Genomic DNA, 26,245 nt, shown 5'->3' on the forward strand with positions numbered 1-26,245 from the left:
GAGCCGAGATTGTGTAAATTGGACAAACTAAATAGGAGAGAAATTACTCAGCAATTTATTGTGCCTAATGAGAGGCGCAGAATCACATTTGGGTGCTTTACTTAGGTGAGATCAGTGCACTGCTACATGGTCATGTTGTGGAAAACTTCTTTATTTCTGTGATAGAGGTTTAGGCAGAGATGTCGGCCTATCACAGATACATATGTATATGTCATTCTGTTCTTCATTAATATACCATATACATATGAATATATATGTTTGTGCTTGCGTCTGTGTGTGTTGAGAACTGTAAGAACAAATAATCCTTCATAGCACCCTCAATAAAATGCTAAGCACCCCCTTAGCACCTGCAGAAAAAAATATCTGGAGCCGCCCCTGCATCCGACTTCAAATGCAACTCAGACAGAAATTCTTCGATGATTCAGAAATCATTAGTGGTGTGGGAATAGTAGTCCTGTCACGATCAATAATAATCAATAATTCGCATTATAAAAAAAAATGAGGTCAATAAGTTTCATTTATCAGCGTTATCGTTCCTTCGTGTTTCTGTCTTTCTACTGAAGACACCAGATGACAAAAGGCTCAACTCCGGTGCTCTTCACTGACGCCCTCCCATTCTCTTAGCATCAGGGGGGCGTGGCCTATTGCGTCAGGTAGCCAGCTGAGGCGCCTCGGTTTGTACCTCTTTAGCTTCAGCCCCCACTAGGAGTTAGCAAGCTAAAGAAAGGCTGTTTGATATTGGGGGAAAAATGAAATGGAATTGGTTTCAAGGTTGAAGTAACAGCAGCGATGTGGGAGAACTTTGGATTCAAACCAAATGACCGAGGTGAACCGCTGAACCTTTGTGAGCACCGATGTCACATTTGCACTTTTGTCGACGTGTGCTTTTGTTAGTTTGCACTTTTTGTTTATAAAACTGGCAGTTTTGTCCATCTTCTCTATATAAAACTATTGATTATTATTTTTTGAAGGGCAATTTAGTTTACAGACTTAATAATCCGTACTGTTTTGGTTTTGGTTGAATGTAGGTTTTATTTCCGTTTTTTTTTGGGGGGGGTTTTATTCAAGTGCATTTTTTATTTTTGTTTTTGGTTGTTTTGTTTATTTTGTGTTCCAGTTCCAGTGTTAAGTGTTCTTTTGAAATTAAAGTTAATTAACCTTTGAGAGGATGTACTTGCACTATTATGTTGTTATCATTACATTAGTTTAAAACGGTCTCCAAACGATATTATTGTTTATCGCAATTTCTGAGACAATAATCGTCAAAAAAAATTTGTTATCACGACAGGCCTGGGGAATAGGACGTGAAAATGAGTACAGGAACACCATCAGAAACATTGTGGAATGGTGCAGCAAAAACCATCTGCAGCTTAACAGCCCCAAGACCAAAGACATGGTTGTGGACTTTAGAAGGAGGAGGCCCAAACCAGCCCCTGTGAGAATTCAGAGAGATGACACAGAAATAGTCTCCAGCCACAGGTACCTGGAAAGTAAGCTGGAGTGGACTGCTAACATAAAGACCCTTTACAAGAGGGGTCAAAGCCATCTATACTTTGTAAGATGTCTGAGATCCTTTACGAGCTGTAGCCGTCTACTGTTCTCCTTCTACTAGACTGTGGTGTACCCAGTGTACCCAGTTCTTTAGAGTGGTTTGCTGTGGAAGGGAGCTCACACAGCAGACAAGAACGGGATAAATAAACTGATCAGGAAGGCAAGCTCCACATGTGGGGCTTCACTGGATAGTGTGAGCTGAGAATGCTCTCTACAGCTCAACAGAACTGAAGGTTTCATAGAGAAGCACCTTCAGCTGCAGGCTGATCTCTCTGAGGTGGAAGACATAATGCCACAGAAAATCATCCCTGCCAGCAGTCCTTAGGCTCTTCTCCATTTACTTAATTATTCATTCATTCATCTTGTAAATATTAGCATACTACAATGTGTATAGATAAATGATAGAGCATCTGTCATTACAGTTTGTATTATATGTCATTATATATGTTATTTGCTTTTATTGTCTTACTTCAAATGTCACTGCTGCTGTAACATAACAAATTCCTGAAAGAGATTAATAAAGTACCTATCCTTTCAAAATACTTGAAATCTGCTTCAGCATGCCTGCTCTAGTTTTGTCTTTTAGAGTAATTTTAGCTAGCCTTTAGCAACTTTAAGCTTTTAGGTAGAAAATTATTTTTCTAGTCATTTTTTCTTTTCAGAGAACATATTGAGCCTTTTATCAATTGGGAAAAGACTTGTTGAATTCCAACTTCATAGTTTTTAGCCTAAACCAGTGGCTCTCAAAGTTGGGGGCAGGAGCCCAATGTAGGTCATGTAACAGTAAAGGCCTTTCCACACTCCATGAGAAGTCACAAAGTTGACTCATTTACAAGGTTGCATGACAAAAATTGTGTCCTTTCTGTTCGCGTACCAGCTTCGTTGCGACACAAGGCCCTGGCCAAACTATTTCACACAGGGGTTTACACCAAGTATCGTGGGATTGGTCAGAAATTGTGAGCATGTTAATGCAGAAAGGCTCAGGGTTTCCCCCAGAAAAGAGGCTAAGCCCGGTGGTAGGTGGCTGTTCGCCAGCTAATCACCGGCCAACCGTGATTTAGTGAAAAAAATTATTAAAGTTGACAGGAAAGTTGAAAGTATGGTTATTTATTATGTGATATACTGTAAAACTACAATTTTACAAAAAGGCACTTTTGAAATACTTTTTTTAAACAAAAATACAATTAAAATAAATACAAATTGTTTGCACCTAATTTAAGTCACATTTAGTAATAAATTAAATTAACAAAAATGAAAAAGTGAAAACAAAGCACCAACACACGTCTCATATCAAGGCCAATGAATAACAACAGAGAACAGATGCTGTTCTGTACTGTGCTTTGTGTGGCACAGGCTGCTTGTTGGATCACTACATGGAACAACAAAACAAAACATCTAATGCTGTCCACGTCAAGTTATAAAAGGTGCACAACAAGACACCGTGCGGGACCTTCATGCAGGGGCGGGGGCGGCGCGATTGTGTCACTGTTGGCGCGCGTACCCTCGCACAGTGAGGTAGATAAAGGTAGCGGTTTTGGGGATGCGGATGGAAAAAAATGTGTATAAAAAATGACATATTTATAATAAACAAGCGTAGCTTGGCCTGGCGGCCGGGTCACCAAAGCCAGGCTTATAATACAATAGGGGAAACCCTGAAGGCTGGTGAGCTTTAATGGAGTCATTTTGCTTCTTCTGCTCTGCTGAGAAGCAGCTGATCCAGGCTGTTAGAAAATACAGCCATCTTTACAACTGTTCCAGCAAAACTTATAAACCTCTGAACTTAAAAAGGCCGCGCAGAGACACTGCAGCTCTTTGTGGCTGTGGTGGCCTTGGAAGTGTGCCTTGGCCGGGCAGCACAGGGACACATTCCCTTCGTTTACTCGTTTTTGTGCATCGTCAAATTAGCAAATGCCAAACAGCGTGTACTGTCTCAGTCTGTTTAATAAACACATCTAGTCACAGTAAGGGAAGCATAATTCTGTCCAAGGACGGGAGAGTTGAGAAGCCGACAGGAAGTAACCTGTTTTAATGCTTCAGGAAGAGGGAGGAGCTTCCTGGGAGTTCTAATCCGACTGTCTCATGGAATATGAAAGGTGTGTGCAAAAATTAACGTCTCACAACCACAAGACCGCAGAACGGCCTTCTTGACGTCTTATGGAGTATGACAGAGCCTTCAGTGGAGGTCCTTAAATAGCCTCCTTATATCAAGTTACTTGTAAAAATGATTGCTTAAGACATATAATAAAATATAATATATAAAAACTAAAGTTGTGAATGAATAAAATGACATTGGGGATGTTATGAATGTTTGTGTTGTCATTATTGGTTTAAAAGGGTTATTAGTTATTTTTGTATATTCAACCAGCAATAATTTAGGTCACAAAGCTTGTCACTTTCATTTTGTGGGTTGATAGCTACATGTTTGGTAAGTTGAAGGAACTCCTGCTGACAGTCACAATCAAACTTTTCTGTATTGTTTTTCTATCACATGAATCTCAGTTTAGTTTAATGGAACATTTCTAACCAGATATTTTAACATTTCTGAACATTGTTTAGATTTGAAGGGCAGAAACCCCCAGAAAAAAGTCACAGTGCAGGCCTTGAGAAGAAAAGAGGGATAATCCCACAGAGTGGTGGTAAACAAATCAAAGCAATCAGTCTATCAGATTAACCTCATATTAATTTGACCAGAAGGAATAATCTGTGGTTACATTTGTTGCCTTGTAACACCAAGCCTCATCAGATCTTCTTATTCGGCTTCGACGTGGATTTAGCCTGCGCATAACAGATAAACGGAGGGGGGGACCCGGGGGCCACGGGGGCCCCTGGGAAGCTTTGAGCTCCAGCAGCCAGAGAGGCTCTCTGTCCTCCGTGTGACCCGACAGCAGAGAGACACGCGCGGGCTTACAGATCTGCCTTTTTCTAACAGAACCGGTGGAGGTGGCAGTTTGGTTCCACGCGCACTGACACGGTGAACCCGGTGAACCCTGATCCAGGCGCACTGAGGCCCCTTTCCACCCGCTGTGTCACGTGGAGTGGGACAGAGACAAGCTGCGGAGCCAACAGTCAATTATGGTTTTCAGACATGCACAGAGGGAGTTGTGTTCCACACTGAATTTAGTAAAAACTCTCGCTAAAACCTTCAGCGTGTGGTGGGAGGATTTTTTTTTGTTTTCATGTGGCCTACCTTCCATCCCGCCGAACTGTTGCTGTCACCTTTATCCTTGAAATAAGGAACAAAGCGAACCATCCAGTCATAAATCTGGGACAGGGTCAGCCTCTTCTCCGGGGTGCTCTCAATGGCGCGAGTGATGAGGTCCGCGTACGACAGGTTCCCCCACGCGTTCCGCCGCGAGGACTTGGCTTTGCGCAGCTGGCCGGCCACGTCCAGCGCAGCGGGAGCGGCCACCACCGGGGCCGGCGCGCCGAGGGGGTGCTTCATCTCCGCCGGCGCGCCGCCTTTCCTCCCGGCCCGGCACGAGGGCACCTCGTAGCGCTCCGCTTTGACCAGAGCCCCCTCCTCCTCCGCCCCGGGGAAACCCTCCGGACACGGCGGCGGCCAGGTGCATGACCGCGACCGAGCGTGGGGCTCGAATTCGGAATCGATTTCAACCTGATGCGCTTCCATCATCCCGCTGCTCTCCATCATCATCAGCATGATGATCCGGGCAAGGTCACGTTCACACAAAGCCTGTCGGATTTCACGTCTGTCCGGGAGTTCAGGGACCCAAAGTGAAGAGAGGAACGAACCGGAACGTGTCACTCAGAGAGATGATGGACCATAAAGGGAGCCGACAGTGATGTGGATCTTCTCATTCACATCAGGACAGATAAAAGCAGCATCAGCAACAGAATGAGTCTCTCTTCCATGTTAGGTGCACGCGGGGACCAGGTGACGGTCAGACACCCATTGTGGATCCGGACTGGACCCTGGTCGGGCTCCGGCTGCAGCAACAGTTGTGGCAGATTAGATCTCCTCCTTATCAAACTCAGATAAACTGACTTTAGATTTCTCCTTGCGGATTGCTTGTCCACAGCTCGAAGTCAGGAAACAGAAGAATAGAAGCAGAGTCGGATGAATCATTTATTCAGAGCCGTGGGTTCCACACCAAGAAGAAGAAGAAGAAAAGCCTCTCCTGGTGGGTTTGATTTGGAGCATCCTCTCTGTCTCGTGCACGCTGCCACGGGTGGATGTTTCTACCTTTGTCTCCCGCTGTCCGCGTGCACGTGACACACGGGAACACGTCTCTGTGCCTTTATACTACACGGCTTCAAACCACTTAACTGTAGCACGGAATAAAGTGGAATAAGTGCTGCTCCCATATAATTGGCCGCCGCCTGAATCAAGTCACTCCCTCCAGAACAGGTTTCCGGAGTGGGAGGAGGGGAGAGAATGTGCGCGTGTGTGCTGGAGCACATCTATTCCCAGTGCTGCTTCTGTTTGGGTTTGTGTGTCTGTTAGCAAAATGTCCCATGAACCACTGGGCGGATTTTATTGAAATTCTCAGAAGAAAAATGATAAACTTTCAAAGTCAGCCAACTTCAGGATGGCCACTACAACCAACCAACCTTAGAAAACACAAAAATGGCTGCAACTCAGAGTCACTTTTTACATATTGAGCTCAAATTTGGCAGCTGTGAGTCACCTTTAACATACTGTGAGTGCTATACATTGTGCAAGATATTTACTAAAAGCTTTGGCATTACCTGGTAAACTCAACACTATCTGTTAATGAGCCACAAGACAGAATTTTGTGAAACTCTCATAAAGTGATGGTTTAATTTACATCTAGAAAAGATTACCTTTTGGACTTAACCAAATTTAAGATGGCTGTCATGGCAACTGACCTCAGAAAACACTAAAATAGTTATAACTTGCCCAATCTTACAGATATTGAGTCATAATTTGGTGTGGTAGTAGCTCATCATAATCCCCAACACATACTCCAATCACAGCACACTGCAAAATATTTTTGCAGAAATCTTTTGCAGTAACTGTTGGCATCAACCCTGTTAGCAAAATTTCTCATGAATTGTTTCAACAATTTCTCATGAACTGTTGAAACTCTCATAGCGTAATCACTGATTGTACATGTACAAGTGATCAACCTTTGAACTCAACACAATTCAAAATGGCTACCAACCTTAGCCACAAAAAAGGCTTTAACTCAGTCAGTTTTACAAATACTGAGCTAAACTTTGGTTTGGTAGTAGCTGAGAGCCAGCCACTATAAGGTCTGAGAGCTGACACATCTCTCAAGGTCTCACAATGTCACAAGAGATTGTGCATATAAACATTTATAAGGTTTGACCAGAATGGCTACAACTTTGTTTCTTCTCTTCATAAGATGATCTGAGTCTAAAACTCTGTGATGAAAGGTGGCAGGCGATATGCATTCCTAGGCCTTTATTTACAGACTACTGCTAAATCCATTCCCACGTTCCTGTTTGTATTTGAGGTGCAGGGTTTCAACAAGTGAAAATCAATTTTTAAGTTTTTATTTAATTTTTGCAAACTAAAGATAAATAGAATCTCATTTTGCAGCTTTTTATATTTTATTTAACAATAAACTGCATCCAACCAATTAACAGAAACCTTTTTAACTTGACTCATCACTTTTAATGTTTCATTGTTTGAAAATTTAAATGGTAATATCTTTATGGAGGTTCAAACAAAAATCTGTTCATTCCTGATCATTAGAATGTGGCGTTCAGTGAAGGATGAGAAAAAGGATCAAATTCATACAGATTATTATGATTTTTATTTTGTTTAGTAATTAGTGTTCATTAAGTAAATAGACTGTATAGCACCTTTCTAGCCAACCAGGTCAATCAAAGCGCTTTACAAGACAGTCTGTGTCCTCATTTACCCATCCACACACACATTCACACAGCACTCTACAGCTCTACAAAGCTAACCTGAATAAATCATTCTATAGTCAAATCAGTGCTTTTAGATCACATTCATACACCGATGAGACAGTGAGGGGTTCAGTGTCTTGCCCAGGGACACTTCGACATGTGACATACCGGTAGAATAAAACCTCCAGCTGGCCCATTGGAGGAAGATTGCTCTAACCACATCCACAGCCGTTCAAAGCGTAAGGGTAAAATATGGCCTGAAATTAGTCTTGTTTAAACAATTCAAGTAAAAATAACTAAACTCCTGAGTTAAGCTGGGAAACAGAAGCAATGTGTAAAACTTCACAAACAAAGAATTACATAACTCAGTTTTCCTTTTTTCTTTTTTCTACAGCAAAATTTTCATGGATAATTGTCTCATATCACAAATGTGTATGACATCATTTACAATGTGCTTATATAATAAATAATCTAAGCATATGTAAACAATAAAAACAAAACCTTTTATACAGAATTTTACCAGCAACCTCACAAATGAGTCAGTTTTACACTCATGAAGGTGTGGATCATTTCAAAAGCTTCTATCCATGTCCTTTGTGTTGTTGTATACCTCTATTTAATGATCTGTAGGCACAAGAACCTTTTGGAATAAGAAAAATGTCAAATTTGTGAAGTTTATGTTACAATTCGTACTGTACAATTCAGTATTTGTTCACTTTTTAATCTTTGAGCTTGTAAAGTTGCTCAGATTGTTTGATATTTGTATGTGGATTACACACATTTGCAATTACCCAAACTTATGCACAAACTGCTGTACAACATCGCATGTTACAGTATGTAATACATATTTGTAATTACTATGAGACTATTTTCTCTCCATAAATTGCACAACTTTTTGAGGCAGTCACTGCAATCAAGTGATTTCTTTAATTCTCTCTGAGACTTCTGCACCTGTCCCCAGGTATTTTGGCTTACTTCTCGTGAAAAAACTGCGCCGGCTGTCTGATTGAAAGGGTTCCTTCTCCAGAATGCACGTTTCAGCTACTTTATTGTAATTCATTTTAGCGGCACAACTGTTCTCGCATTCACAGTAATTTATTTTAGGTGCTGCGGTTTTTCTAGCATTAGCAGTAATTCATTTTAGAAAGCACAGTTTTTCTAGCAGATGCAGTGTGAGCCGGTCAGCAAGCAACAGAGGGTCCCTGGCAATGCCAACTCCTGGTGGCATAGACTAGCTCTAAGGATGTGGAATGTAATGGAAGAAGCTGGTGCATGTATGTAGGTTGAGCGAGACCAACAAGATATAGTTGGGTTCATCTCTATACACCGCTTGGGATCTGCAACCCAACTTTTGTAGGGGGCTGGACTCTTTACTAGTCTGGAGCTGCGGGCGGTGTAGGGATACACACAAGCCCTGGGCTGAGCACCTTAGAGTTGGAGTTCTCCCCAGTGAATGAGAGGGTCACCTTCCTGTGTCTTCAAGCTGCAGGAGGGAAAGTTCTGGCTGTTATTTGTGCTTATGTACCAGACATCAGTTCAGATTTCCTGGCCTTTTTGGAGTCTCTGGCTGGTGTCCTAGAAGGGATGCCATTTGGGGAATCTGATGTTCCTCTGGGTGACTTCAATGCAAGTGTGGACAATGACAGAGTCATCTGGAGGGGAGGGATTGGGGAAAACGGCCTCCCTGATCTGACCCTGAGTGGTGTTCTGTTTCTGGACTTCTGTGTTAGAGATTGGCTGTCCATAACGAACACCATATTTGTTACGTAAAGCAAAGTTTTACTGGCAGATGCAGTGTCCTAATTCATTTTAGGTGGTGCAGCTTCTCTGGAACTTACAGTAATTCATTTTAGGCAGTACATTTTTTCTGACATTTATGGTAATTTGGAACTGCCAGAGAATGTGCTTAAAGTTTTTTGTCATTACTGAGAGATGAGATTAACAAATGAAGCTGTCCTTTCTGTTGTCTGAGTGCAAAACATCACAATCACATGATTTAACATTGTAGGGTCAGAGAATCAAACTCCCGTCACTGCTGTTGTCACACACCATTGCCTTTGGTGGATTTGAGTCTATAAAGAAGGCTCCATCAATAGCTCCTCTGTGTGTTGCACCCTCCTCTGGAAACCCCCAACACTGATAGAGTCTGCCACTCTCCGACAGCTGGTTGTCAGTGACAACCATAACCTCAAATGCACCTAAATGGAATGCTTTCATGAGGACTAAATGGGCCTATGAACAAGAAGAGGAAAGTGGTCTGTGTTTGTGTGCGAGTGAGGGACTGAGCAGATGAAAAAAGACAGAGATGCTGTAAATGGGAACAAACAGAGGGAAAATACAAAACACATGGTTCTGCGGTTTTCAGAAGAGATTTTTATGTGCAGCAGAGAAGTTGTAATAGGAATGTGGTGTGACTCCTATAATATGGAATGAAAACACTGAGGCTGTGCCAGCAGGGTGGATATAGGGTGTTCAGCTGCAGCTTACAGCAAAGTTCTCATCATTTCAAATAGGTGATGTACTGCTGCAGTGTAAACATGACAAACGTGAGTCAGATGGCTGGACGTTATACCATGCAGACACATTGTAAAACAGGAAATGGAACTGTGAAGTACACCTGCGTTAGTGATAAAGACATAATGTTATTTTCAAGTTTAAACCTCATAGTGCACTATGACTTTTAGTAATTGTGCCTTTAATACTTTTGGATTTATTGATTTTATTGACTTTATATCTTTCTTGTCAAATCTTTTGAAAACATTATACTTTGAAATATACTTCATCATACTCTTTTTTATTTTCTTTTGCTGTATTTAGCTTTTAGCTACTGTCTCACTGAATTTAGCTTTTAGCTACAGTTTTGCACATTTTAGCTTTTTGCTACAATTTAACTTATTTGAAACTTGAGCTAAAATTATACTTTGTTTACAACATTTCCTGTGACAGCTACTGTGGAGGCAGGGGGGCAGGTTCTATGTTGATTCAGCAGACTCCTCACAGGTCTGGGGAAGAAACTGTATTTGAGTCTATTGGTGCAGGCCTGCATGGTTCTGAGCCTGCTGTAGGGGAGGCTGTGAGAAGATGCCTGAGCGGGGTCATTGCAGATCTTTGTGACCAGAAGAGGCAGTTTGAGTAGATCTTGTCCAGTCTTGGCAGTAGATTACATATATATTATATATTATGATTTCACATTACACAGAACTGCCTAGCACAGACTGAAGATATGTACATCCTCTTTAAAGCCTCCTACCAGACATTATCTGAAATCAACAATCCCAAGTCTGTCTCCCATACAATTTTCAACAGAATGAAAAAGTTTAAAATGTAAAAAACATTTTAAAATTATAAAAGAAATTGCCTCTCTAAGAAAGGGAAGAGGTTGCAGAAACACTTTAAAATCAGAGGGATTAGGAAGAGCCAAGAATTCTGGGGACTAGGTACAAACATAACTTTGAGCTTGAAGGTGTCTGAAAAAATGTTCTTTAGGGAGACAACATTTATTTGCTAGCTGTTGGAATCAACATACAAATCTTTCCAGGCTTTTGATACCTAATCTTGCCCCTATAGAGAATGTATTATCCAATAAAAATGAAGAAAAAAAATATCGCAAGCAGTGCCCCAACAAAATGTATTTGTTAGCCAAAATGGCATCTAAATTGAACATAGATTTTATTAAATCTCCAGCAGGCCTATGAGTTGTAAATTGTTCCACTTACATTGTGCGTCCAAGTCTTGAAGTCTTTCCGCTCCTTGCTCAAAGTGTCTACAGCAGGAGCTTTGTCATATTAGCTTACATGCTAGTTAGCTGATTGTGACGCTCATTAGCCACGCTCTAAAGATCAGAAATTGTTCCATTTTGGCCAGTGACTTTTCCTTCCAGCGGTTTTAGAGAAGCTGCAATTTCCTTCTTAACCAACTATCAACTCAAATTTGGAGATAGTTTCAGGTAATCTGTCATTACTTTCATGTTCTGTAGCATTTCTTCATTAGCATCTGGCTTCTCAGGAGACTTGGGCTCCCAGGTTTGACAGTGCAGCCTTCCTTAGCCAGTCCTAGCAGTCCTGTTTTTCGTCCAATGTCTCAACATTTATCCTGACATGGCTCTAAGTATAAAGAAGTACTGATAAATCTTTAAGCGTTAATTAAAATATATTAGAATCCTATTCCTGCAGAGCTCCTACAAAACTATCCCATGCACACTCACTGGGCCTCTCACAAGTTACAATTGTTTTAGGAATTCTTTTTACACCCAGTGATCATTTTTTGAGGCTTTCATTAAATTCCATCCAATGGTTCTTGAAATATTTTACGAAAAAACAGACTGTATTGACTCTAAAAGTAGGCCAAAGTTTTACAGAAAAGCGTTGCACAATCTATTAGCACTCAAAATATGAATTTTAAAGCCTGCCCAAGGCATAAGAAATGTTTGCAACTGCTTAGGACCCCCAAGCTTGCAGGGGTTCCCCAAGAGCACTTAACTATCCAAAAAGTAGATGTTTACACACAATTTAATCTACATTAGTTTTAATAATGTAATGTACTTAATTTGATATTTATGTTAACTAACAGAACAAAATAAAACAGTAATATTTCTAATGTAATAGTTTCTGCTGCTCAAAAAGTGACAAATTTTCATGGTTATCTAAACCTGACATTGATTTTAGCCCCGTCCCCTGACTACATCATAGCTTTATTGAGGCACTGCACACCAGAAGGCTGACAGATTGAAGTAAGTGAGAAAAACAATACTTTTTGCTCTTTTATTCACAGTGGTTACCTTCTAAATCACTCAGGAAAGTCTGCACAAAATTTATTTTTCTCTGTCAGCAAACAAAAGTCCATGTAACATTTAACTTTGTTGGTGTAGTGTTGAAGTAAAATGCTTAAAAAAATCAATCTTGTCCAGAACAGCTCAGACTTCTCCATAACTGTGATCTGATGTACTAACAGGTCTGACTGATACTGAGACAGAAAGGTACTGTAAACAAAAGCTGCCAAAAGTCCGTTTTTTTTATTAACTGACTTGTGTTTTTGTTCTGGTGTGGAAGTTAAAATGTATCTGTCCAGCTGTTTGGTTTAATGTGTTGTCAGTGAGCATCACAGAGGTGTGATTTATTTAATTCTGTTGTTTGTTGGTCATTAGGTTTTATGTAGACGTTTTTAAACTTTAAGGAAGTGCCTACTAAAATGTTTTTGATTAAAAAATTATCATAGGCTTTGTAAATATGAAAATGTATAATATTTAAATATACAAATATATTCCAAATTAATTTAACAGCATTTACTAATATTATTAATTTCCTCTTTTTATCTTATTGTGTAAAGACCAGTAGAGTTAATTCTGTTTATAACAATTTCGTTTATAAATTACATGCTTTTATTTTGACAACTTCCTCTGAAACCGGAAGTATGGTACGGTGACGTAACGTGATACAGGAAGCAGACGAAGATAAAACTTAATAGAGTTAACGGCAACACGGAGAAAGGTTCACAGAAAAGACTAAAGGACAACTCAAGTTTAGCTTCAGTTGTTTGAAATGTTCAATGTAATGAGCTATGCATATCAATGGATGGAGAAAATGTTTCTAAGTGTATTATTTGTTTTGTCTAGCTCTTACGTTGGTTGGTTGATGACACGGATGGCTTCAATAAATCAGTTAACCATCAGTACTGGCCTATTTAATGTCGACTGGACGCTACATATTGTTTATTTATATAATAACAAGTGTTAAGAATTAGCAAATACCGATCACTATAATATTTATAGCCTAGGGTAATTTGCAATGCATGTCCCCAGATCAATTTCATATAACATGATTGTTACCACTGATACAGAAACAGAAGAGAGTGGACTTTTAATGAAACAATCAAAGGGTTTTGCTGCTGTCCTTTCTATATGGAAGGTATTACTATAGAAACAAAGAAAAACTACTGAAAAATGTCAACAGCAGAAAAATATATTGCTGGATTTGAAATTCCTTAATCTCACTTTTTACTTACAGAACATGGAGGCAATTTAAAAGCATCCTGTCAGATCAATTTTACCCTCTACTCAAACACTTTGATTGGACCGTTTCAACTTCTGATCTTAGGGAGGACACAGAATTATTATCAAAACTAAAAATGAATATAAAAAAGGTCAAAATTAACACTTTAATATAGGTGCTATTTATTTGTAAGATAATTTAAAGTGATTGATGTAATGTCAACAAAAACCATCTTGTATTCAGTCAGTTTAGGAATTGTCAGCTTATTGTTTTAATGCATGTACAATATAATTTATTTATTTATTAACCTTTATTTAACAAAGTAGGTATCTCATTAAGATTAAAAATCTCTTTTCCAAAAGAGACCTGGCCAAGAATAGCAGTAGCAGAAATGTTTCAAAATATACAGTTTCTAACTAGTTGTTGGAAATGTTGTAGTGATGGGATTAACTGAAACGAGCCACCAAAATGAAGTTCAGCTTGAGGCCCCTTACACCCATAGGCTGACTCTGACTGGGGTGACTCCAAAATGTAATCAGTTGTAGATGTTCTTCAGATGATTACTTTCTGAGAGTTTATTTACCTTTTTAGAGTTTTATCAAAATCCATTAACTGGTCCATGAGATATTTTGCTAATGTAACAGACAAACACACACACAGAGGCAAAAATCTTATTGCCTTTATGCTTGTGGTGGCAGGCGATAAGGTCTTTTGTTTTCTCTGGGCATTGGCCTGCATTTAGATGATCTCCAACAGGGGCTTGGGGTTTAGCCTTCTTTTTAAAAGTATATCACTAAATATTCCAAGGCCCTGTATAACAGAGTGAGCACTAATTGCCTCTTCTCCACAGGCCTTACTCCTTCATTTTCATGCCTTTTTCACCGAGCCAGTCAGTCAACCCGCAGTATTATTGATGTTTTTACCAGTGGAGGGGGATGCCACTCCCTGCCTTGGGAAACCCTGAGGCTTTCAATTGTTGAGTAACACAGACTGCTGCCAGAGCTGACTCCAATCAGGAAATATGCTTCTCTTTGCTCATAATGAGGCAAAACAGATCATCTGACTCACCTGTTTCACTTGTTTTAATCAGAAAGTCAAGTCTCCGCCATGGCTTTTTATCCAGATATTTTCATGCCAAACTTACATAAAGATCTGAACATAAAAGTATCTCACAATGCCTTCAAAGTGCTTGAAGAAGATAGCTTTATAAGTTTAAACCTACTGGTCCAAGTTACGCCCAATTATTTTTTTATTTTTATGCATGTTTTTGCAATTTAACTACTTCTGCATACTTTGTGCCATTTTAGTCATTAATATACTACAATGTTCAGCTCATTCAGGAGATAGATGCTATGACTTTTGGTTTTTGAAATTTTTATACTTATATTCAAAATATTAAACTTTATTTGCAAAGCAGGAAGTGACACAATATGCCTTACCATGATCATCAGCCTCCCCTCCAGTTTTTTAGTTCAACCTAAAGCTTAGTAACAGTGTTAGTGAAAAAGGTCTCAACTTATCTTGTGTTCTTCATCTGTGCTCCCTGCAGATTTATGACTCCTGTGCAGACTCTGGATCTGGATAACCCGACAATCCTGAAGTTTTTGTCTCCTGAACTCTGCAATAACAGCATTCAAGTCGAAAGTGGCTCAGCCTTCCTTCTCTAAGCATCCACCCTGCCACTTTCCAACCAGACCATTTACCTAAACCTCAACCTGGTCCTGGAATCCTCTGTTCCTCCCTCTGAAGTGCAAACAAACAACATCACAGTAAGCTGAATTCATCTACAATATAAACTTCTAAGTTCAGAATTATTAACTCATCCAAATGACTCCTCCGCAGAGCTTCCAGGTCCTGTAATTCTCCCACCAAAGAAAATAAACCACTTACCTAGTTCCATCCTTTCTGTGATTTTATCTGTTCTCGACAACTCAAGTCTGGTAAAATAATTGTTATCACAATGTCAAAACGATCCAGCCATGACTTAAAAACACAGAGTCTATCCAAGACAGAAAAAATTCCATCAAACCCTAATCACACAGAACAAAAACGCCACCAGACAGCTCTACAATGGGTAAATCAAATAACAGCAAACAGCTACATCCAACATGGAAGAACTAGGTGGTATGTTGATCACTATTAATCAAAAACTGTCAGTCTTACTTCCCTGTTCCAATACACCACGACTTCTCCACCTCCCACGTTCGTTACCATGACGAACCTAACCATTGTCCATGAACATCTAGCCCACCTGAAGCATTTGATGGAGATCCAATCTATTGTGGAGGTTTCATTTTACATTGCTCTCTAGTATTTAATCAAGCTTCACTCACCTACGCCTCGGACAGTTCTAAGATCTCTTTACTAGTTGGTGCTCCCACTGGTATAGCACTTTGTTGGTCCAAAGCATTCTTGAATTCACATCCTATTGACCGTTTAACCTACGCCTTTGTCCTTGCATGGTTTCACAAGGATTTTGATCATGCCCTCCGAAAAGATGAAGCTACCAAGACAATACTTACCGTTAAGCAGAGGAATCAGTCAGTGGTGGACCATTAAATTCATTTCTGGATTATTGTGGAGGAGATGGGATGGAACAACAAGGCACTCAAGGGAACATTCATAAATTTGCGAGAAACTGAGGGATCACACACTTTGGATGAAACAATAAATTTATCCATAAGAATAAACAACTGTTTAAATGAATGCCAGAAGGAAAGAAACTACAAGTTCTGAGACTGGTCACTTCCTTCAACCACTTCATCATCCCAGAAGTTTTCTCCTCCCATTACTTCAGACTCTGAGTCAGAACCCATGAAGCTCGGTAGAACACTGTCTAACACTGGAGGAATGGCAGAGAAGAATTCTGGAAAATAATATATTTATTGTGGGGGAAACGGACCTTACATCACCAACTGCTTAGCACGAGTAAAAGACCGAGCCCACCAGTAGGAAGGGAGATACTGGTGGGTTGTCTTTCTGGCTCCCCTGGACTTCATCTTATGATCACTACAACCCTCCAAGTAAACCATATTAATCTCCCCATCCAAGCCCAAGTAGACTCAGGAGTGGAGCAAAACTTAATCAGTGAAGTGCTGGTTCATAAAATGTCATCTCTTCCCAGTGACACAGCTTCATCAACTGCTCAGAGTATCCTCTCTTACGGGACATATTTTCACAACCATAACAGACAAGATGGGAGAAACTTACCTCGTAACTTCAGGGAACTATCACAAATGCTTTGTTTTTTTTTCTCCTCTTCTTCTTCTCATTTGATTCTAGGATATCCATGGTTAGCAAAACATAACCCTGTTATTAATTGGTCTAAAAAAAGAATTGAAAGCTGGAGTCTTTCCTGTTTAGCTACATGTCTACATTCAGCAGTATCAGTTTTGCAACCTGATTCCAGTCTCCCTGAAAAACCTAATTTAACTTTAGCGTATCGGTATCATGATCCTGCCACTGTTTTTAGTAAACAGAAGGCCCTTTTCTTACCTCCTCACTGCCCTTCTGATTGTTCAATAGATCTTTTCCCTGATGCTCCTCTCCCTTCTATCTGGCTTACAAACTCTTGGGGCCAGAAAGAGCTACCCTTACAGACTATATTAAACAATTTGGCATCTGGAATTATCCATGCATCCACATTTCCATTTGGAGCAGATTTCTTTTTCGTAGAGAAAAAGGGTGAAACCCTCTGCCCATGCATTGATTATCAGATCTTAAACTGAATTGCCATTAAAAATAAATGTCCATGACCTGTAATCTATTCAGTATTTGAACATCTTCAGTCCGCAAAAATTTTCACAAAACTGGGTGTAAGGAACGCATACCACTTGGTGAGGATTAAAGAGGACGATGAGTGAAAGACAAAATTTTAAACTCCTTAGGTCATTTTGAGTACTTGGTGATGCCTTTTGGTTTAACCAATTCAGTGTTTCAAGCTCTAATGAATGACGTGTTTGTCTGTCTAGATCAGTGGTGTCCAATCCTGGTCCTGGACGGCCACTATCCTGCATTTTTTTAGATGTTTCTCTGCTCTTCAGCAGGTCTTCAAGTTCTGCAGAAGCCTGTTAATCACTCAATCATTCAAATCAGGTGTGTCAAAGCAGAGAAACAACTAAAAAATGCAGGACAGTGGCCCTCCAGGACCAGGATTAGACACCCCTGGTCTAGATGATATCCTGATTTATTTCCAAGACATTACACAACACCAAAATCATGTAAGAGCTGTTTTCCAAAGGTTACTAGAAAATCTAATTGTCAAAGCAGAAAAATGTGAATTCCATGTCTCCACTGTCACTTTTTGGGGCTTTGAGAGTGGGCAGGTGCAGACCAATCCAGATCAAATCAAAGCTGTGGCTGAGTGGCCAGTTCCTGAGAATCATAAACAGCTTCAAAGTTTCCTGGGCTTTGCCAATTTCTACCTCTGGTTCATCAGAAATTACAGCCAGATTGCCACTCCACTCACTCAACTCACTTCCACACTAATGCCCCTTTTACACAGGCCCTAACGGTCCCAGCTCCACTCTACTCGGCTCGCTTTGCGAGTGTTTACATCTGCATTTTTTTGAGGCAGGTCCCTGCTTCTTTGGTCCCTGCTTCGGAGTCGGGCCAGCCAGGACAGCCCTGCTTCGTGGGCGGTGCAAGCTTAGCTCCTGTTCACTCATTGGTCGTGGGTGTGACCAGATGCAAGCATAAAGAGCGAAGGTAGGAATATAAACAACAGCGTTAGCTTACCCTGCAACATTTATGCTGTCTGTCCCCCAGCTGAAGGCCTGTAAAGCCTGAAATCTCCGGCGGATAACAGCCGTCCTACTCTGCGCAACAATCGCGGCATCCAGAGCATTTCTTCCACTGCGCCTCTCTTCGTGAAGCCTCAGGAAAATCCCCATAAGTTTAAAAAACAGCAACAACACAGGGCCAACGTTGTTCATAGCGGTTCCGTTGTCTACACAACTTGTGCCAAGTTTCAGTAAGGCAAACACCCCTCGCAACACGAGAAGGCGTTTCTTTGCTACTGACCAAACTGTCCGGTGTAAACGCGATGCATTCTTTATCAAGCTGAGTAGAGTAGAGCGGAGTAGAGCCAGACTTCTGACTTAGGGCCCGTGTAAAAGGGGCATAAGTTCTTTCACCTGGTCTACAGAAGCTGACTCAGCTTTGAGTAAGTTAAAAGAACTTTTCACCTCTGCTCCAGTTTTCTCCCATCCAGATCCCAAACGACAGTACATTCTCAAAGTGGACACATCTGATTCAGGAGTTAGAGCAGTCTTGTCCCAATGCTCAGAGATTGATGGCAAGGTTTAACATTGTAACTTTTTCTCTAATTGCCTTTCCTCTGCAGAAAGAAACTATGACCTTGGAAACCATGAGTTGCTTGCTATCCCAGGGACCTTCCCTTGCTTGCCCCCTGGATCACACTGCACCCAACCTCAGTTGTCCTCCTCACTGGTAGTAGGTCCACATGGAGGTGGTATCTTGTCCCTTTTTTGGGCTTAGCCCAGCTGAGGCCCAGAAGCCAAAGCTTGACCACCAGGGGCTCACAGGCAAGCTCTCCCCACCCAGTCCTGGCTTCAGGGGTTGCCCCGATTTCCCTTTTGTGAGGGAGACATCCTGCTAAAAGTCTTGTTTCTTCATCAAGAACTGCTCTTGATTTTGATTCCTCCCCCTCCTCCTGAGGCCAATTTGCCATGAGAGACTATAAGGGGCTGATGCCTCAGATAACAGCCCTCAGAATCATGCAGGCATTCTAAATCCTCCGGCACATTAAGGTGACGATTATGCAGAGGGGAAGAACATTAATAATTCACAAATACTGTATAATGACAAGCAGATAAGTAAGGGTCTTAAAACTTGAAGTGAAAAGTTAATTAAACTCAGAACCACCTTGAAAAGAGATGGATCTTAAAATGTGATGTTAAAACATCCTCATAAAATAAAAAAAAATTCTAAAACTAATAAATAAAATAAAAAGATTCCCAGATTGGTAAATATCTTGTTTTTGCATATTGCTGAGTCTTTACTGTCCCTACTATATAACTTGCACAGAAGAACAGCTGCATTTCTGTTTACTTAGTGTCCCAAACTTTGATATATTAGAGAACTGTGAGCTGTTTGAAATGCTGCATAACAGCATTTGACTTTGTTTCAACTGCTTGAACATTCATCCATTCATTTTCTTTAGTCACTTTTTTCCTTCCTGACCCGCAGGGGTCGCTGGTGCCTATCTTTAACAGTTACTGAGTGAGAGGCGGGAGACACCCTGGAAAGGTCGCAAGTCCATCACAGGGCCACAGAGAAACAAACAAGACAATCAACCATTCACTCTCACTCACACCTAGGGACAACTTAGAGTTACCAATTATCTCAACATGCATGTGTTTGATCTGTGGGAAGAAACCTATAAGTGCTCAGGGAGAACATGCAAACTCCACAAAGAAGGGCTCCAGAGGAGTTTCACCAGGTGGCGATCCTGTTACCTTCTCACTAGAACAACTGCAATGCTGTGTCACAAATGCTTGAATTTAGTTTCCATTGGTTTATAAGTGAGACTAAACAGAGTTTCTGTCATGGTAACACACATGTAATAAAGTTCCTTGATTTCATTGGTCATCTTATCATTATTTTTATACCTGCCAAAACACACTGTAACCAGTTAACTAGCATGCAAGCTAATATGATAAAGCTATCTGTAGCAGTGGATGCTTTGAGTAAGAAATGTGAAGACTTGGAGGCACACTGTAGGTGGAATAATATTTGACTTGGGGGCCTGCCAGTGGTCTCAGAAGATCCATGACCTAAAGAGTTTATTGCTGATTTTCTTAAGAACTCGTTGAGGCTTGAGGAGAAATCAAATTTATTAGAGCCCATTGTATGCTACATGCTAAACCAAGGGAGGGTGAGCTGCCATGACAAATAATTATCAGGGTAACAGTTTAAAACTAGAATACCATTCTGCCCCATGCCAGAGAGGCTTTCCACCTGCTACACTATGAGAAATGGGTGTCCATTTTCCTCACCTTCACACCTACTGTGGACAGATGATGGGTGGCTTTCATTACAGTGAAGAAGAAGCTCCATGGCTGTGCTAATGCTAAATTCAGCCTCTGATACCCAGCTACCCTACACACCACCATATCCAACAGCCAGACCCATATGTTTGAAAACCTTGCGCTTTGAAGCTTTAAAGTTTGTCAGCAAGAAACTTGAGAAGTCTTTAAAATCAAGAGACAGCCTAACTTTGGGACATGCTGGAGTACACTTTAAGCATGCAACATCATCTGTTTACTTGGATGATTATGGCATCAGTGTTTTACTTAAAACACAGAAGTACACATTTATATTCCCTTATTCATACTAATATTTTGTATTATATATACAGTATGTGTGTGTTCCTTGTTGCTGATGTTACAGTGGCTTGGGACTGCTACATGTATCAGTACTGCTTTCTTCTGTATCTTATCTATCACCACAATGCCAGGTTGGTTAGCTATCACCTGTTTGTCAGTCTGGATCTGGAAGTCCCACAGCATCTTAGCCATGCCAATCACCACCACCTTAGGTGGAGTCTACCACTTTGGCTGTGGGACTTCCAGTCCATACTAGGCACAGATCTTCGTGTACACTATTCCTGACATAATTCAGCGTTGGTCGTATGAGCGGCACCAAAAACAAAAAAATGGAGGCGGAGTAAAAGGTAAGTGGTTTTATTTACAATGAGAGAATATACAGTGAAGGGCAACCAGGAGGATCTGCAACGGCAAGGAGGATCCAGGTGAGTCTCGGGTACAGGGTTAGTCTTTGAGTGTGCAGTACATGATCTTGAGAGTAATGGTTTTGTCTTACAGGTTCGAGGAGACGGCGTGGCACAGAAGCGAAGCAGGCAATTCAGGAAGGGAGAAGTCCAGAAATCCAGGAGCAGGTAAGTTCACCAGGTAAGTTCCACAAGTAAGTTCCAGGCAGTTAAAGGTAAACCATAGAGTATCCTTACCAGATGGTATGCGTTGCGCAGATCCAATTCAGTAAAAATGGTGGCGGAATGGAGTTGTTGGTGGACCGAGTCGATTAGAGGCTATGAATACTTGTTTTTTACTGTTATCTGATTTAGGCCTCGATAGTCTATACAGGGGCGTAGGATTTTGTCTTTCTTTTCTACGAAAAAGAATCCTGCACCAACAGGAGATGTGGATGGACGAATGATTCCGGATGAGAGAGACTTCTCGATGTAAGTTTTCATGGCATCCCTTTCCGGGCCTGAGAGGTTGAACAGCCAACTTGAAGGGAGAGGGGCCTCAGGTAGGAGCTCAATGGCACAGTCGTAGGGTCTGTGTGGGGGAAGAGACAGGGCTTTGGTCTTACTAAATACTGGGGCGAGATTGTGATATTCGGGTGGAACCTTCGATAATTCAATTTTCTCAGGGGGCTCATCTTTCCTTGAGAGGACAGGTAAAGTGGACTGGAGGCAATTCTTTAAACAAAAGTTGCTCCAGGACTCTATCCTTTTCTCGGCCCAATTGATTACTGGGTTATGTTTTCTTAACCATGGAAAACCTAGTATCATTTGCGGTGTGGGTGATGAAAACACCAAGAACTCACCTGATTCCCGGTGATTTCCGGAGGCGATGAATTGGAGATTGGTGACTCAATGTGTGATGCGGTTGATGATTTGTCCGGAGATGTCCATGACCGGTAGCGAGGAGGTAAGTTCTTGCAGAGGTAGTTGTATACTGGGAACCAGGTCTTCAGAGATTAGGTTCTGTTCAGCTACGAAATCTACCAATGCGTGGACAGAGGTCTTTAATTGTTCGTTGACGATGGTAGTGTAGAGATAGAAATGAGAGCCGAGGGGATGTGCTAAGCTACTCACTAGTACCCCTCATTCTTCTAGTGAGCTTGCCCTTTTAACAGAAGGGGACACTTACCACGAAAATGTCTTTTATCTCCTCAGTAGAAACACTCCTTGGACTCATAACGTCTTTGCCTCTCCTCTGGGCTCAGCCTGGCATGACCTAGCTGCATGGGCTCTGCTTCGGTTCCGGAAGGTCTGGGCTCCGCCCTCTGGTCACCTATGGTAGGATGAGACATAGGAGGAAAAGAGGTCCATGGACTTGTAGTCCAGGATCTTGGTTGTTTCATCCTGTATAGTTTCTTCAGCCAGTAGATGTGGATCATGTCAGGCCCTCGTGCAGTCCAGCTTTTCATTCCTGAGACTTTGTTGTGGATGTTTGCCACTGTTGTGGTTACTGGTTCTTGCGCTGGGAGATTAGTGTGTTCAGATTTTAGATTCTGAAGCCATGGGGCGTTATCATTGTGTGATGCCTCCTTCTCCCATATGCTTCTCCAGTATTGCTGAGTCTCAACTGTCAGCTCTGAGTGGATCTACTCTCTTGTTATTCCCCTGCCATTGAGAATACACTTTGGATGGTGCAGTGGAGAATACCTTGTTTATTCTGCTGGCTCCCGCTTCTTGAGTGTACCTCTTCAGACAAGTAGTCATAGCTTTGAGGTATTGTTTGGCAGTTTCTAGAACCTCAGGAATGGACGAGTTGCAGTATTTCTGTGGTGGATCCTTTTTCAATGCACCTTTCTGTTGCTCTGACAACTGGCTGATTTCTCTCAGAGTTGCCTTGATCTTAGTTTCCTCCTCCTCCATGGGGGACAATGCTCCTTATTGCTTGTAGGCTTGGTCTTGGCCAAGTATGTCAAGTTGCCGTAGTGTATACCAGTTTATTGGTCTCTATGATGGTGTCAGTAGGGATACTTAGCAGTGCTGCATTCACATATTATAGCAGGCTTTCAGAGGGTACATTGTTGCTTAGCCTTGGCAAGAGATGCAGGTCGTAGGTATCTAGCTTGGTCACAGTCTTAGTTCTCAGGTCAGCTGCCCTCTTATTTAGTTCCTCAGGGCTCAATGGGGCTTGGTACCCATAATTGGATGGTGGAAATAATGATAGTATCTGCCCCCTGACCCCATGTGAATTTGAGAACTTACCTTGATTCTTCTGTTGCAAGGCAAATTTTCAATTCCTATCGACCTCTGACCTCATCACATCACTACAATTTTACAAAATGACTTATTATAACCCCTAGCTTGCCAAGTATAATAGATGAACAGCAATAGACTTAATTTACATGTTGTCAGGTTGGGCAGAGAGAGAGGTGAACGCAGAGTGCAAACTCATGGCGGTCTGGGAGAAAAAAACTAATAATTTGAAAAATACACAAAACAAATGGCTGACGTGGCAGCAAAAACTAAACATAATAAAATCCAGAAAACTGAACAAGAGGCAAGACAAGAGAACCAACTAGACAGTGTGCGTAAGCAATAACAGACCAGCGACCAGTGGAGGACATGACCAAGTTTTAGGAACAGGAGGAAATAAGTGGAAGTGGGCACAGGTGAGACAATTACAAAGCTTGAGGCAGGTGTAGATGGGCGTGGCAGGCAGACAAGAGAGACTGAGGAGAAGTGAAATGATGACAGAGGCGCAGAGAAGACGAATCATGAAGACAACAAAAGACACACTAAACCCAACCCAAAAAGAAACCAGAAACAAAAATACTAAAAACAAAAAGAAACACACAACAAAACTGAATCCTGACACGTCTTCTCATCTTGACAGACAAAAAGAGATATGATTTTTTATTTGATAAAACCTCTGAAGGTAAAGTTGTTCAGTAATTTTTTTCCATTGAATAGAAAAAAACAAGGACTAAAACCATCTGCTGCAGGGCTTTTTAAAAAATTTAAATTCATCTGACTGCAACCTGCTCACTCTATCGTTCATGGTTTGGAACCTATTGGTTAAGCTGTAAACTGGTTTTTGGTCACAACAACTTCAATCCTTTCTTTTTCTCCATCTTTTACAGTCCTCCCATTCAGCTCTGCCAAGTCTGTAAAAGCAATAGTTACATACGAATGAAACTGTCGACTGGATAGGCTGACCAGCCCAACTATTACTGCTGTATACTGCTGATGCCCATCCTAGGACTACATCCACTCTGAGTTTGGGCAGCCGCCAACCATGTGGCCTCTTAGTGTCAATCAAGAACCAAAGAAAAAAAAAAATCACTTTTGTTTAGTTTATTAATTCATCTTGGAAAAAACAAAAGACTGCATTTTGCTCCCCTATTGGCAGTAGAAGCTCTTTAATGCTGCACACACACACATTCTTTCTATATTTAATAGGTAGAAATAGTGCTATTGTGTTGTTTCTGCCTCATAGCCCTTTGATGAATACAAATACAGTTTCAGTAATATTTAAAGAATCCCCCTCAAGCTATGTTCAATGGTGAAATGGTTCATGCAGACACAGTGACAGATTCCTCTCTGCCATACCTGACATAAAGAGGTTTAACTAGCACTACCTGACACCTACTGTTAATCCTATTTCAAACTGCACTCTCAACCATGAAATCCACTCCTAAGAGGAAAAAAATACACAGCAATGCAGTGCAGAGGTGTTACACAGATAATCTCTCCCCAGCCACGCTTCTCCACTGGCTTTAAAGCAACAAAGCAGGTACAATTAAAGCACAGGTACGACCTCTCACTGTAAAAACACCAAACAGGGAGAGGTTAGGTTTTTCTGACTTTAGGTTGTGATTGAAATAATAAAAATAATGATTTTGCAGTTTTAATGTGCAGTACCAGGCATATGGAAGACCATATGGTGGTAACCATCCTTGAAAGATTGTTGCCAACACTTGATATGACCCAATCCTCTAAAACTTTGTGATGGTGGTTACAGAGACATAATGTACTGTTCCAGGCCTTGTGGTCTGCTGACCCAGCATTGATCACAGAACTCAGGCATCTGGACGACACTCCTTCCAGACTTTCTGCACAAGACATCTTCATGACTGGTACAACTACAACTTCAGTTCTGGCAAAGTTGGAACATGTTGTAAAATGTAAACAAAACCAATGCAATGGTTTGCAAATCTTCTAAACCCATATTTTAATCATACTGAAACATTGTAAACATGTCAAATAAATGTGCCCTTTTTGAGAAAAGCATATATTTTTAATGTAATGCCAGCTAAACATTAAGAAAAAGATGGAACAGAGCCATGTATAACACTGAGCAGCAACCCCTCTTCTTTTAATGACAGCAGTTGCTGGAGTTTGTGAAGGAAAATATTGTTCCACTCTTGACTGACATAAGATTCCAGCACGTGGTGTTCATGGTTTCTAAAAAGATTTTCAAATTTTGATTTGTTTGACCACAGAACAGTTTTCCATTTTCCCTCAATTTATTTTAAAGAGGCTTAGGTCCAGAGAAGACGGCAGCATTTCTGGGAGGTGTTCACATCTGGCTTCTTCTTCACATGATAGATCTTTAACCAGCATTGGTGAATGGTACAGTGAACTGTGTTTACAGACAATGATTTGTGGAACTTTTCTTGAGCCCAGGCAGTCTTGTCCAGAACAGAACCAGACCTGTTTTTTATGCAGTGCTGCCTGAGGGCCTGAAGAACATGAGCACCATATGTTTGTATTTGTAATTATTTCTATCATTACCATGTGTTTTCTTTGTCTTTCTTCCAATGCAAACCACACTAGAACCAGTCATTTGTTTGTCTGTGTCTCTTTCCTGTCCTCTCAAAGCCCAGCCAGTTGAAGTAGATGACCGCTCGTCCTGAGCCTGGTGATGCTGGAGGTTTCTTCCTGTTAAAATGGAGTTTTTCCTTTCCACTGTTGCCAATGTGCTGCTCAGGATGGGAGACTGACAAAGTGAAGATTCAACGCAATCTGCTGGATTTCTTAGATAGAAAACTTTTACTAATTAGCTTTTTATAATGTATGTGAATGTTTTTGTACAGTTCCCTGCGACAAATTTTGT

General features: G+C 41.1%; 1 protein-coding gene and 1 long non-coding RNA gene across 2 annotated transcripts in view; one reads left to right on the forward strand and one right to left on the reverse strand.

Annotated features, from left to right (window-relative positions):
• Window positions 1-6,168, reverse strand: part of foxo6b (forkhead box O6 b) — a 95,462-nt gene extending 89,294 nt beyond the window's left edge. The window contains exon 1 of the mRNA XM_017436653.2: window positions 4,739-6,168. Within this exon, the coding sequence (XP_017292142.1) occupies window positions 4,739-5,209 (471 nt within the window). The 5' untranslated portion in view covers window positions 5,210-6,168. The remainder of the gene's footprint in view (window positions 1-4,738) is intronic.
• LOC119617033 lies at window positions 5,567-26,245 on the forward strand. The gene is made up of 3 exons (XR_005233186.1): window positions 5,567-5,690; window positions 14,950-15,169; window positions 26,011-26,245. It is a non-coding gene; the product is annotated as an uncharacterized LOC119617033 (long non-coding RNA).

The sequence above is a fragment of the Kryptolebias marmoratus genome, linkage group LG5, assembly GCF_001649575.2.
Source record: "Kryptolebias marmoratus isolate JLee-2015 linkage group LG5, ASM164957v2, whole genome shotgun sequence".
NCBI classification, from domain to species: Eukaryota; Metazoa; Chordata; class Actinopteri; order Cyprinodontiformes; family Rivulidae; genus Kryptolebias; species Kryptolebias marmoratus.